General features: G+C 37.8%; 1 protein-coding gene across 1 annotated transcript; it reads right to left on the bottom strand.

Annotated features, from left to right (window-relative positions):
- Positions 1-2,386: 2,386 nt before the first annotated feature.
- On the bottom strand, positions 2,387-13,398 carry LOC144436409 (patched domain-containing protein 3-like). The gene is made up of 2 exons (XM_078125207.1): positions 12,371-13,398; positions 2,387-8,115 (listed from the first exon to the last, which is right to left on the bottom strand). Exons 1-2 carry the CDS (start codon positions 13,386-13,388, stop codon positions 6,443-6,445), a joined length of 2,691 nt encoding a protein of 896 aa, XP_077981333.1. The 5' UTR covers positions 13,389-13,398; the 3' UTR covers positions 2,387-6,442.
- Positions 13,399-14,385: the final 987 nt, after the last annotated feature.

The raw sequence follows: 14,385 nt of genomic DNA, 5'->3' as shown, positions 1-14,385 counted from the left end.
ATGACATGAATAATTCAGAGAATAATTTTACAATAGACATCGACATCACAACTATTCGTCTTTGTTGGTGCGTAGGGTTGTCTCAGGTCAGTCGTTTGACATCCGTGTATGGGACACGACCCCCGATACACTTCACCAAGTCTCTTGATAATTTACTTGCCACGCGTTTCAAAACTTCATGATAACAGAGTACATAGACTACTACTAGTATTAATAAAGTATTTCCTACAACATCATTTCCGTAGTAGGCATGTTATACGAGTCTTACTCATGTCCGTAAAGGTCCAAAAGGAGGAAGGAGCCGACATATCAATGACTGTGATCGTTCATCAAATATAAAATGACGTATCTCTCCCGTATACTCGAGAAAAATGTAAATCCTACTTTTCCCTGTGCAGAATGTTTGTTCACAATCACATAATCCTCGAATAAATTGATCTCAATCAACTATCATTTATGTGTAAGCTATGCTATAATAGTGGTCTGATGTGTAAGAAAGAAAAGTAGTAAAATTGATGACTCGAGCTCATAACTAGTGAAAAAATGGGGGGGGGGGGGACCAAGGAAAATAATGTAAACTTGGCCGCAGAATTTTAGGAGAGGTTTATACGCCCAACTATGCTTTATCAGTAGCCAAGAGATTTGGTTATCCGGCTTTACAAATTGTCGTCTGGGCCATGGGAAGTCAGTATGACGCGTACCAGATACCTAAGTCTCTCTCTGGGCTAGCATCAAGGGGGCGTTAAATCTGGACCTGGGGTTTGATTAATTCAAGCATGCGCATAGCAGGACATTCATAATAGAGGTTGTTTCATATTACTTTAATATTTCATAACTAGAGATTTGTGCTAAGTTATACAAAGCATGTAGTAAATGTAGAACATGGTCCCTGGTGACTTGAAACGATGCCAGTTTTTAAGGACGATCAACTGAGTGAAATGACATGACCGACATTCTTTGTGGTAGGCTATATGGGTAGACACGTGTATAAATGTCACAGTTATTGCGTCTCGTGGACCCGCCACCTCTTGCGGTTTAAAACCACAAACTATGCCACTTGAAAAAAATGTACATACAGAACACGTGGTCACTGAAGGGGGCTTTTCTGGCAAAAGTTCACGTGGCCTCTCACCGCAATGATTTACTAGCGTCCTTTCTGAGGCAGACGATAGTTTAAGCACAGGTAGCTGACGTTGAAATGGTCATTTATGTTATAAATTGATTTATGGCAGGATACTTAGGTGTCTAATAGTGGCGTGTGTCAACACTGGCTGATAAGACAACACACTAGATGTAATATTTCATGTATTTTAAATTGGTGTTCATTTTGTAACTTGTAAGCTATTTGCTTTAAAAGATCGTACCACATTTGAGAAAGGGCGGTTTTAACCCCTAACCCACTCACCTGCCTGTAGGCGACATAAATTAAAATACAATTTATTTAAAAAGTTTTACTGCTAGATGTGAATTCTATTACACGTGTCTGATAGAAAATTCATGTCGATACAAAATCCACCAAGTATTAAATTTTAATTTAAAATCAAAACAAATAATCAATTAAAGTCTCATCACCCCAACCGGTACTGAATTGAAGAGGTGATAGTCCATATACTAAATAGTTTGGTGTTTTGACCACATGGCCCTCAGCGCCAAATACATGTCAAATCCAGGAGTGTATTAGACAAATTAGGACAATTAATTGTAGATCACGCCATGTTACCATTGTGATTAAATACGAAGAACTGCGAGCATATCGTATAAAATTATCGTCGCAAAACCACATTACCCCTTTACGGCAACAGTAATATTCAGGTCGTTTAGCCAGTTGCAGAGCTGAAAAATTACTGTCTGGGGAGAATTTAAAAAAATCAGTTTCTTAAAGTCGTTTGAAACAAAAAATGATTAAATTTGTACCTAAACCTCGATATCGACGGCTGATGGTAAATTCTGAACATGGCGATTATTGTGCCATGAGTTTCCTTCTAATGTTCGGTGTCTGTTGGAAAGATGTTTTTTTTTTAGTATGCTTTGAAACCATTTCACATCTCATTTTATTCATTCACTCTCTAGATAAAAGCTATTTTATGTATACAACTGAGAAGCCAAACGTGACACGTGTAGGTTCAGACTAACTTGAAATCATAACCTTACAGCTTTGTCATATAAATTTCTCCATGGCAATCTAAATTTGTTAAACCATACATTGGAATGGATACCAAAAGTGGGAGGGGGGGGGGGGGCGTATCCACGCATTATCATTCGCCCATGGTCTCTATAGAATCCTTACACCCATTCCACCGTTAGTACAGGTGGGGTACACACACAACACAACACAACACACAGATAATGACAATTACAACGTCACTGCATAGACTTGAAATGATCCACAAAATGTTTATTGTCAAATAAACAGTGTTCTGCAGTACAGATTACAATACAACTATTGAACTTGAAGGTGACATAAACTTCGAGATGTGTCTACAATTCAATATAATACCGATCATAGACTATATAAAACATTGATCTACAATGCATTTGAAGTCACTGAAAGCAAGCACTGAATCTGTGAAACTTGCGTTTATAAAATACATTTCTTGAAAAATGCCTTCGGTGTTGGTATTACCAATGGCAACAGAAACACTAAATGTTAACTACGTAACTCAAAACACTCCAGTAATATAAATATCTATCGCCGTCACGGTTGAAAGAGGTATTGAGTAAAGTGATCGACCTCAAAGTCAATCTATGTACTGTATACTCTGAAACTGTTATTAACTTTAGGTTACACTGAAGGTGTTCTAAAGTAGAAAGAAATGAACCGTCGAAGTCACGACACTCGATCGTGGGTTGTCACCCATGAGCATGTCAAACCACAATGAGCACTGGTTCGGAACTATCGAGTTTCCGAATACTAAACAATGCAAAATTACACAGCAAAATTAGTCGTATGCAAGCATACTTCAATTTCCTAAGCTTCAGTTGTCTCCATGTTAACAACTAGTCGGAGAAAAGCCAACTTTCATGCCTAGACTACATGTTTGGCTGACTTAGGCCACGACTATTCTGAACTCAAGAAATCAACGAAGCCTTGAGTCTACACATCGAGTATTTCCCCAGTCAAAGAGAACATGAACTCCAAGCTAGTTGTAATACTAGTATGGTGACACTGAAACTCACAAAATCGAATTACATGGGAAAAAACTTGAATTAATTATATAGTTTGCTACTGTCTTTTCGTGCGTTGTAAAGCGCCTAAATCGGAGGCTAATATAATCAGGTAAATTCTACAAAAAAATAAAACCTATATTGGCAAGAACAAACAAAAAATATAGCTGCCATTCAACGAGGCACACTATGCACACCTGCACACGGATAGCAATACACGAGACCTAGCAACAAAGCCTTATACATGCATGGCTGCACAGCTAGCACAATCTCAGACCACCATACCAGTGGTCAGAGACACAAAAAGTGAAGTCGGATAAAATGTAGCTCTGTACACATTATCGGGATAAAAGCCACTAAAAACTAAAACAAGTTTTCTTTCAGATTGCAGTATTTTATACCATTTAAGAAAGCTTTGAAAATGAAGTAATAAAACTGCCCAAAACAGACCGGTTCTCTATTTAGACGTCACTTCTCATTTTAATAATTTCTTACAGTTAAGGCTGTCAAAGAAGCTATCAAATCAGACCAAATACTAGTAAAGATTACAATACGTACATTCAAAGTTGGAATCCAGTCCCAAATATGTCGTTTTTCTCAACTCAAAATTGCACAGCAGAGCATAATTTACAATGTGTTTGGTCTCCTGGTTAGTGTTAGTTAGTAGGCGTGCACCTAAAATTTTGGCGGGAAAATACGCAAAAAGTTATAGCAATATTGAAATGAACATTGCATATCAAATCTGAGGGTCGCAAATATGAACATTCAAAGGGCTTAAACATATCATGAATATGGTCAATCTTTAAAAATCATTTAACATTCTTATAATAAAATATCAGAAAATAATCTGATGTTGCAAACGCTATATTCAACGTACATAAGTGCGCTACTCTTCAAACAGCCACAGTGCTAGATTTTGGCGACAATGGGTGTGACCTTTGAGAGTGAGTTCGCTACTGAGTGGCAACGCTCGTTTTGGCGCCACTGCACTAGACGTACTATAAGTTTCAGATGTATTTGATCAGGCTAGGCTTGCCTGACGAGATAGCGTTGTACAACACCATACTCTTCTCTGACATTTATCTAAAATCATTCAATTTAACAGGATTAAAATGCAAATAAAATCAATAACCAACATTAGTCTTCTTTTTTGATCAAATAATTTCTTATATAATTATATATCCTTATCGACAATCATTTATCAATTTGCATGCAATTATAACATTTTTTCCAATAAAATTTGATAAATTGACATACTTATAATTGTATGTATATGATTTGACAATAAAATTTAATGGACCTTCTGGTACCATTTCAGACTTATCTATGAAAAATTCAGCCCAACATGCATAACAAGTTGCATTGCAGTTGCATTCCTTCAACAAGAAATTACTGCAAGCTCAAAATGTGTTCAGGATAAAATTGAAAAGATGTTCCTTGCATCGCTTTATATAATACCTGATTTTACAGCTTTATCGCTAGTGTGTTACTAATACTTTGAAAAATATGGTTTTCATATATATAGGAACAATATGGATTAAAGTGACATCATTTTTCATGCTAGTTGTTTCAGATGGTAACATGTGGTGGTTTTCTCACTCAAGTATGGGTTTTCAAGTGACACCGAGTTCAATATGTGAGTAGAATGAACCTGTTTACTTGTTGATGGTAATCTAGAATCTTGTTTGTTCAGTAAATTCAAGGTATTAATTATTGTTTGACAGTGTCACTCATTTATGCTTGTCCTAGCCTGTTTTGTGTTAACGGACCTGTGTCCTGACACTAGTTCTCGTCCACTCTCACGACAGCTTGCTGGATGTGTCAATGCTAGCTCTCCTCAGCATCATGACAGCTTGCACAGTCACAGATCCAGAACTGTACTACAGGTTAATCTTGCCCGCGAGTATATGTAAATTAGCCCTGCACCCAAATCCATAGTTAACAGTGCAACAATACACATAATTTACTCTCCTTAGCATGGATGCTGGTAGAATGTCACAATCATTCATATTATCAACAATTCCTATTTTCTTTAAATAGATGTGCGTTACAATTTAGACTGATTGGTATACTATCAATGGTGACATTACACTGATATTTACTAAAATCTTGATCTACAAGTGATAGAAAGACCGAATCGTGTGCTACGTATTTAGCAATATACAGTGCATCTGATCTATATCATCTCTGTATGTACGCTAGGTATAACTTTTAAATAAACGATTTTGGAATATATAATTTAAAGTTTTAAATTAGCAATGTAAATTGTTTGAGAATAACACCTGCTCTCAGAGTACTATCTCATTCGTTTTCAGTACATGCACAACTTTTTCCAGGGATTGGTCACACTCCTTAAACTTCTTATTAAGAGTTTCCTCTCTTAAAATTTCACTCACAAGCAATATGCTACAATTACAATACATACTTATGAATAACTATTATTATGTACCAAGCATAACAACAGTTGACACTTCTTTTCTCTTAGCAACCAGAATGAAGACAACCCTTGTTCTTTATATGTTGTGATGGTGGCTAAGCTACTACTCTGGCAATCGAGGTATCGGTTTACTGAGATATATAAAAAGTAAAACTACTACTGTGACATATTGATGTAAGCTATTGAGTGGCTTTTGTTTGAACTGTACTCACAGTAGGGTGGCATTTCTGATGACATTAATGTTCTTACTGTGTACACATGTTTGGGGACTTCCTATGTTTGAAATATCTTGATTGCAGGGTGGCTAGATTCGCACAACAAAGGCACTATTATCACCCACTTGCATACTAATCTACCAAATCGAACAATAGTTTTGGTTTGTATCTATCTTGGTAAACCAAGACCTTGACTGTCAGAGTAGTAACATAGTTGCTTCCTGGAAAGTTGAAGACAAACTATAGAATATTTGAAAATTGAATACTTGCTCCTGAAAAGCTTCTGATTCCACTATTCTTTTGAGATTCAAAGTTTCTTCTGCTGCTTTTCAATGTTTAACAATCTTTGTCTTCTCATGGATTGTACATAAAATGTTTTGAGTTAAATATAGCATGTACTAGTTTTCCCTAATTTTGTGGCATGTGATACTTATTATACATGCATGGCGGTCTCCAATCAACCCTTAAATTATGACCAGTTCTTGTTTACATATAGATCACTCAAAATTTACTCATTCAAGCTATCATCAAACTGCACGTGATCCCCTCAAGCAGAACATTTACAATTTCAGTTCAGAATTCAATTTCAGATAAAATGGAAACTTTAAATGCGTGTGGTATAATTTCAGACAGCAGAGATTGGTGGAAGGTAAACAACCCTCTCGTCAACAGTGAAAACTGGGGGATTAGCCAGTTTGATGGCAGCAATAGAGTCTTCTGATTCAGTGTCTGCATCTTTCTTACTTTCTTTCTTTGTTGGACTCCCAGGACCTAGCAATGTTAGGAAAGTTGGGAGATATACCAGTGCAAACAAGGCCCCAAATCCTATCACTAAAAAGTTCATTTTAAAGAAAGTACGGAAAGTGTATGAATCAGATGTACTTAGAGCAGCAATACCAAGTATTGTTGACAATGCACCGAGCAGAATTGGCATCCCTAATGCATGCAATGCACAGACAGCTCGTTTGTTCTTTGTGTCTGCATTTGAACTCACAAATGCATATGTAATATGGGCTGAAAAGTCTACACTGAAACCAATACATATGATTATATTAATCATAGATATGGCATCCAGTGATATGCCCCAATGTGACATGTAGCCTATCACACCAACGGATATACAGAATATAGCAAAAGTCACCCATATTGCACAAACCGGGTTTGGTATTAAAAGTAAGGAGACTAAAAACATAGATGCTGCTGCAATACCCATTGTCTGGACAGTGTTGGGCAAGATTTCAATGAACTGGTCATAGAAAACAAACGCAGGATGAAAGGCGATCATTGGAATGTTACTTGTCTCTGCTTTTCTTCTCACATCTAACATCATTTCTCGTTGTGTGTTGGAGTTATCTGCATTTTCAGCCAAGACAAGGAAACGCGAGGCTAATATAGCACCGTTACCAAACCTAATATCAGACTTGTATCGACTAAATCCTGGTATGTTGAGGAACTCGTCTTCCAAGACTCTCATGAAATTATCTTTTCCCATAATGTCAGCTCGCCTTCCCGTCTGATTTAAATACATGAGATAGTCCTGTAACCATGATTGAGTAAATCGTGCGTCGTGAAAGTATTCAGAGTCTTCGATCTCGCGTAATGTTTTTGCAATGTCTTTTTGCACTTGAGTGTCCCAATACTCTGCATGTCGATACACAGTCACGGATACTGGTATACCATACCTTGTGAAATACTCTTCCTCTAGATCAAGGAAAGTACTAGCATAGGAATCGTCAGAAACAGTGTTCTTTAGTTTTATACCACGTTGAAGTTTCAAACAGCCCCATATGGCGAACGCCAGGTATACCAAGAATGATAGAATTACGATGCCTTTCACCCAGGTCTTTGTCAGGAATGGCCCATAATATTTGTTGAAAAACTTGGAAATGAAATGTTCCGAGTAAAATCCCTTTGGGTTGGACTCGCTCAGACCACCAGCACAGAACACTCGGTAAAGTGTAGTGGGGGCTTCTTCAGTTGAGAGGACTTTTTGACAAGTACCCCAGTGGAGATTCTTGGCTTCCAATCTACCAAATTCAGACAAACAGGCACCGAAAAATGTAATCTGGTAGATGTAACCAAAGATGATAGCCAGGCCAGTGTAGAGGCAGAAGATTCTGACACCAGGAAAGTCAGAGATGGCACCAACACAAAAGGCTAACACATCTGTGACACTAGTGATAGTGATGGACATTGCTGCTTCTTTGAATGTTTGGGCCATTCGGTCTTCTACAGGTAAGTATGCAGGACTTCTACGCCAAGCAGCAACCATGATAAACATATTATCAACTCCAATGCCTATTTAAGAAAACACAAACAATTGATTAGTTTATTAACATTTTATTTATTTACGAATGGTGAGGGAGAGAGAGAGAGAGAGAGAGAGAGAGAGAGAGAGAGAGAGAGAGAGAGAGAGAGAGAGAGAGAGAGAGAGAGAGAGCGAGAGAGAGAGAGAGAGAGAGAGAGAGAGAGAGAGAGAGAGAGAGCGAGAGAGAGAGAGGGGAGGGAGGGAGGGAGAGAGAGAGGAGGGGGGAGGGGAGAGAGAGAGGAGGGGGGGGGGAGAGAGAAAGAGAGAGAGAGAACATTTTGCAATCTCTCTAAATGATTAATTCACTACGATGACACTCTACAATATGATAAGTATAGCTGTAGTGATAACAAATCCAAACGACGAACTTGACCTGACCTATATCAGAGATACGTACTTGTACACATTCTGAAATTTGAAATTGTATAAAGAGCTGCACCTCATTAGTAGGTGGGATTTGTTTTGCTTTTTTTTACATAGGCCACTGTTTAGCATACAATGATAGTTACTAAAATGTTCACAGGAATTTAAATATGAATGACACACTGCTCTATTTATATGACCTTAGCTTGGCTAGCCTCTTTTAAAAACTAAATATCCATTGTGTTTAAAATCTACTGTCCACACACGTACTAGTCTGGTATTCAAATTAAAACACAGTTGGCACGAACAATACGTCTATCAAATTCATCACCACGCCTACCGCATGACCATATATGGAATATAATACCTGCTCCGAATATAGTTAATGGTATATCGATTGCACGTGATGACCTAGCAATAGTTTGTTCACCCCGTGGTGAAAGCGAAATATAGCAGCAACGCTATGCTGCGTGTGTAGCTAGGCAGACAAAATATTTTAATCAGATCTTTGTAAAATGATCACCGCTAACAATAACACATAGCAAAAGTGTAAATGGGGTAGTCCAAAAACGGTCTTTAGTAAAAATGGAAATTAATTAAAATCATGGGTGATCGCCATTTCAATTGTCTTGATAGAATACTACTGTGGCCACGTCATCCCCACTCAATAGTAAATAGCTGTATCGAAAAACGTGTTTCATTTTAATTGGTATAATTTGCATATGAATGGACAGTTAAATCACAAAGTGAATTCCGAAATGTTGACGACACGTGTAAAATAAAAGATCGGAGCAAAGAAATACTGTAATAGTTGTGTATAATAAATTTTAAGTCCAAGTTTCATTTCCTCTTCAACATCGTAGAAGCTGAGAGATAGTGTTCTAACACGTAATTTCCGGCTATTGTCAAGAAACCATATTAAAACATACAGTCAACGAATCGCCCATGACTAAAGCCTTCCATCTCGTAGATGTCAACAAACTTTCTCTCTCGTCAGTAAGCCACATCATCGCCCACAAAGACAATTTTTATAGAGGAAGTCGTGGTTAAATTTGAGAGGCGACACATAACTTCAAATGCTATAATTCGGTGAAATGTTAACCAAAATAAATGCAGTTGGTATATAAAATAGCATATTTTGATATGACGTGTACCATGATATCTCTAGTAGTGTGACTTGAAATTTTTGAAATTTCAGTCGGCATATGGGAAATAGTTAGCCTTTGAAATCGTATCTTAAAAGACAAAAATTATATTTTTACATGCATTCACTGACGAATTTTACATGTGTTCGGTTAATAATACAGATACTTCGAACTTCAGGCGCAATTCCTAGCCATGGCCATGTCACGAGTGCTGAATGCGATGGCAAAGGTTGCAAGTCGGCGCCGAATACATCCAATAAATTCAAAAGAGCGCAATGAAACAATACATCTACTTCATAGCTTCAGGTAAAGCCTGCGTCATTTACGTGACATCTGAATTAGATTTTTGAATGACCGTGAAGGTGAGCGAACAATTTCCTCGGTTTATTTTAATGAAATACCAAATATACCGACAACTTTTCGTATCTTTTTTTTTTTTTGTTTACGGATGTGCTATCTACAACGCCAGTCCGTACCGTGACACTCTGGGTGTGAAGGAAAAGTGTTTTTCTCGTTTCTCATTTTTATGTAGTGGTATATGTACTAAAATTATAGCTTTCTCTGACTTAATTTGGTCAACCTGCCAATAATTCCGGAACACAGTGAACGACAGAAGCTCTATTTTTTTCTTCGTTTTAAAAATTTTATTTCTCGCCAGACTCTTTTACTGACAAATGCACAGACAATTCAAATATTCAAGGATTTGTAATTCTCTTTGTGTTCTGTATGAGATTCTAAAAATATATACATTTTGTACGGTGGATTTTTTGGAGACAAATCGTCATCAATGAGATGTTCATATTGATAAAAAAAAAGACATGTATGCAGGGATTATCATTGCCCCAGTATTCTAATTAGACATGATTGATGTGTTCTGCAATGCTGAATATTCATGTGAACGATATTTGTGCACGGGCTTTAAGGTAATAGAACTACAAATAAATATGCATTATGGGGACTGCTGACGTCAGTGAAGGCCAGCATGATTGAAAGTGGTGACGTAGTTATTATTCAAAATCCCTCTGTATTATTTGGGGTGTATATATTAGACTAATCTGGACTGCTTTTAGCAGACAACATCCATTTAATGTCGACATTTTCCATGTTTTATTTCGTTTCAGTAAGATTAAATTATCAAGCTATTTTATTTTACTTTATTTTTCAAAACATGTATTTTTTGTTTCCTATTACATTTTTGTGTCCGATAAAAAATATGGTAAATAACGCATATTTTTAAGGACGTACTTAGCAATTGTAAATAAAATGTGTAACCAAACAAGATATCTGTGCAAAGGTGAATAAAAACAGGATTCAATTGTTTAAAATCAACACTATATACAACATATACAATATTGAAGCTGATATGATATGACTGATATTAGCTACAATCGCGCATGCTCATAGCAGGAAAATATTGTCGCTCGGCCGAGGCAAGGTGAACAAACTTTCCATATCAACCAGCGCTCATTTATTTCAACGTTAGCATGGCGGTAGGGAATATTGTTATAGGAGCCGGGAATTTCGGGGAAAAATCCCAGTAAAACCGAGAATATTATTTTAAAAATCTGCTAAGAATCTTGATAATATATTAAAATCGCACAAAAGATACATAATTTCCTATTTTATAAAGTTTTGGACGTGAATTTAAAACAATATCTGATGGTAAAACAGCAAGCGTGAGAGCGCATGCTCAGTAGCGGGGTTTCCGGGTCACGAGAAGGAAGACCAAGGTGAACAAACTTTTCCATTTCGTTCCCAAGCATGTATTTGCATATCCATATACGTCACTTCGCCGCTTTCAACACACGGTGCTGGTACTCAGGGTAGATGCTATGTACACATGGCACAGCGTGGCGTCGCCGCAAATGCAAAACTGGCCATGGACTATTTCAGTATTTGCGTAAATTTAGAATAAAGCACACATTTCGCCCTTTTTCCCCTTTTTTTTTTTCATTTCTCCAGTCGACAAATAATTTAGAAAGAAAGGTCCAATATTAAGTGTGGTATAAATTTGTCAATTTGAGTCATACACTAGCAATTTCTTTTCATTTCGGTTTGATTTACAGTCTATAATTTACTCCACATCACAAAAATGACCTTTGAGTCATCCTTTTGTCGTCTGTGGTTTTCAATACGAATGTCTGACACCTTTACTTCTGCCTTAGTTACCTCTTTTATGTACAAGCCTTTGTCCGTGCAAGTCCCAATGAATATACGAAGTCTACCGTATGACTGGCTCTTGTAAATAAGCAAATCTTTTCTGTGGCCATTCTCTACTCTACATCTCACGATTTCGTTCATTCAAGTTTAAACTAAATAAATCAAGTTGGTCGTACTATATAGCTAGTCTGTCACCAGTAGATCGTATATCGGAGATGCGGCGTCTACCGCTTGGCAACTGCATGCACCTAGCTTTACCCCCCCCCCCCCCCCCAAAAAAAAAAAAAAAAAAAAAAAAAAAAAAAAAAAAAAAAACCCACTCCACACGCTTTTTTGCATTGTTTGACAAACTCTAAACGATGGCAGTGGATTAATAGGTCAGTAAAAACAAATATTGAAATAGGGGTCTAAATTCCTGGATCACTGCATACAAATATCGCTTGCGAGAATGGAAAAGCGAAACGGCTACATAGTTTGTTGACCTCGCTTTCGAAACGCAGCGTTTAGAAAGTTTGTTCACCTTGGGTTTCATCACTACTGAATTGAAACAGTGAAAGAAGATTCGATTTATACTCACCGAGAATAAGAAATGGCATTGACGCTACGGCGTTGATAAAATCTACCTTGCAGAAACCTAGCAGACCCATAGATGATAAGATAGCCATCGCAGCTGTTAATACGCCAAGTAAACCAAGCCATGGTTTACTGGTTACACAGTCAAACGATGAACAGCAGATGACGGAAAATAGTATGATGACGCAAAAGGTGACGGTAAACGGTGGCAGGATTTTTTGGATGCTCTTAGCAAGTTCGGCGTCTAGAGTTTGTGATGTGTAATAGGTGAAACTTATTTTCTCTGTCTTGTATTGTTCCAAAAAACTCATCATTGCTTTTTCCCACTGTGTGCTGATGAAGCCGTCGGCTTCGTCCGTTGAACGAACGTAATACAGTAGTTGAAGAGCCTTGGCCGATCGCACGACGTCGTCGCCCATTATTCGTACACCGCCGAGACTGTTTCCGATGAAAGCCGGGTGACCAGTTGGAGAGGGTGCGAAAGGATAGGTTAATCGGATTCGTTCGTACCATGGAGAACTGTTAACATAGTCCAATATTTTGAATATACCGTTGTCGATACATTGGTCATTCCATCTACCACATATGTCGTTGTAGGTGTACGCCTCATCTTCAACTGTTATCGCCATATTTAGGATATCGCTGTGAAGTTTCTTCGCTTCCTGAAGGAGATCGTCTTGAAGAATGTCACCTTTCCAATCCTTCCCCATTACGATTACTCGGGCATAATGCCCGGCCTTTGCTTGTCGACTTGGTGAAAAGTCTCCATTGTCATTCATGGGGAATAAATCCTTAACAATGTCACGATGTAATTTTGCTGGTCCGTGCTCCGGTGTATACACGGCTTCTCTATCCGAATTGTCCTGCAAATACATCAAACCAGCTGCCAATATCGCCGTCATAATTATTGGCCATAGTACGTATGGCAATGGATACTTCCCTAGTAAGCGACCGTGCCAGTGAAACAGGCCCGATAGTTTACTATCGATGCAGTTCATCATAACCATACCTTTCGTCTTCATCCTGCCTGTGTGCCGGTTGCCTTTCAAGTGAGAACACGCGGGACTTTCTGTTGGATCAACAGCTGCCACACAATAACATTATACATGCATCGATCACGTGGGGTCGCCCTTCACGCGCGACTTCGATATACTAGTACTTTCGAGTTACGCGGCACGCACAATCAGTCAGTCGCCGCTGGAGTCCAAAAAGAGGTTTTTAAACCTTTCTCGACCAGAAAATACAGTTTTCAACACAAACTTCCGACCAGGCACCTACGGTTTGACGAGTACTATTCATGTCCGTTCACTAATTAACTAAACAATAGCGTAGGTCAGAATAGTGATACAATGACAATACAGTGTTACTGCTATATGTAAAGTGTGTTGAACCTTTCCACTTCTATTGTTTGAAAATCAATAGTGAATTTGCATGGCCGCTACAATTGCATAATTTATTCTCTAAATAATGCATTGAGCATTGAAGCTGTCGGTACATGTACTGCCTATTATCTAAAACAAATCGATACATTGAAGTTAAGGTATTCCGAATTATGACGTAAAAGAAAAATTCAAGGGACCAGTACTTTGCAAGAACGGTGATAAAAATACAAAATCAAGAGTCATCGAAATAAACAAGTGATACACGTGTACACGTGTCAGTTTCGTAAATTAAAGTTAGGGATATACCATTTGACTTGGGGGGAGGGGGCTTGAGGATTTGGATCAATATTCTTTCGGCTACACGACACCATATATTTCCAATAGTAGCTTCAAAGAATTGTTTCTCCAGGATGAGACACAGCACTTTTCTGTTAAGTATTACGTGTAATACAAAATAATCATTGTCAACGGATCGCGTCGCGTCTCGTAGTATGATTAATGCCAATCCCAGTCCAGTCTATCTATCAACATCTTATACTTTTTTGATCGTTGTGTATTCATACATACATACATACATACATACATACATACATACATACATACATACATACATACATACATACATACATACATACAT

Source organism: Glandiceps talaboti, chromosome 6, assembly GCF_964340395.1.
Source record: "Glandiceps talaboti chromosome 6, keGlaTala1.1, whole genome shotgun sequence".
Taxonomy (NCBI): Eukaryota; Metazoa; Hemichordata; class Enteropneusta; family Spengelidae; genus Glandiceps; species Glandiceps talaboti.
The sequence above is the reverse complement of the archived record's forward strand: the minus strand, read 5'-3'. Positions and strand labels throughout refer to the sequence as shown.

What these genes read in the sequence shown, in the direction of transcription:
- LOC144436409 (XM_078125207.1), bottom strand. Translation starts at nt 13,388, where the DNA reads ATGAAGACGAAAGGTATGGTTATGATGAACTGCATCGATAGTAAACTA. An exon ending in AATGCCATTTCTTATTCTCG is followed by an intron (nt 8,116 to 12,370) that starts GTGAGTATAAAT and finishes TTTCTTAAATAG; the next exon opens with GCATTGGAGTTGATAATATG.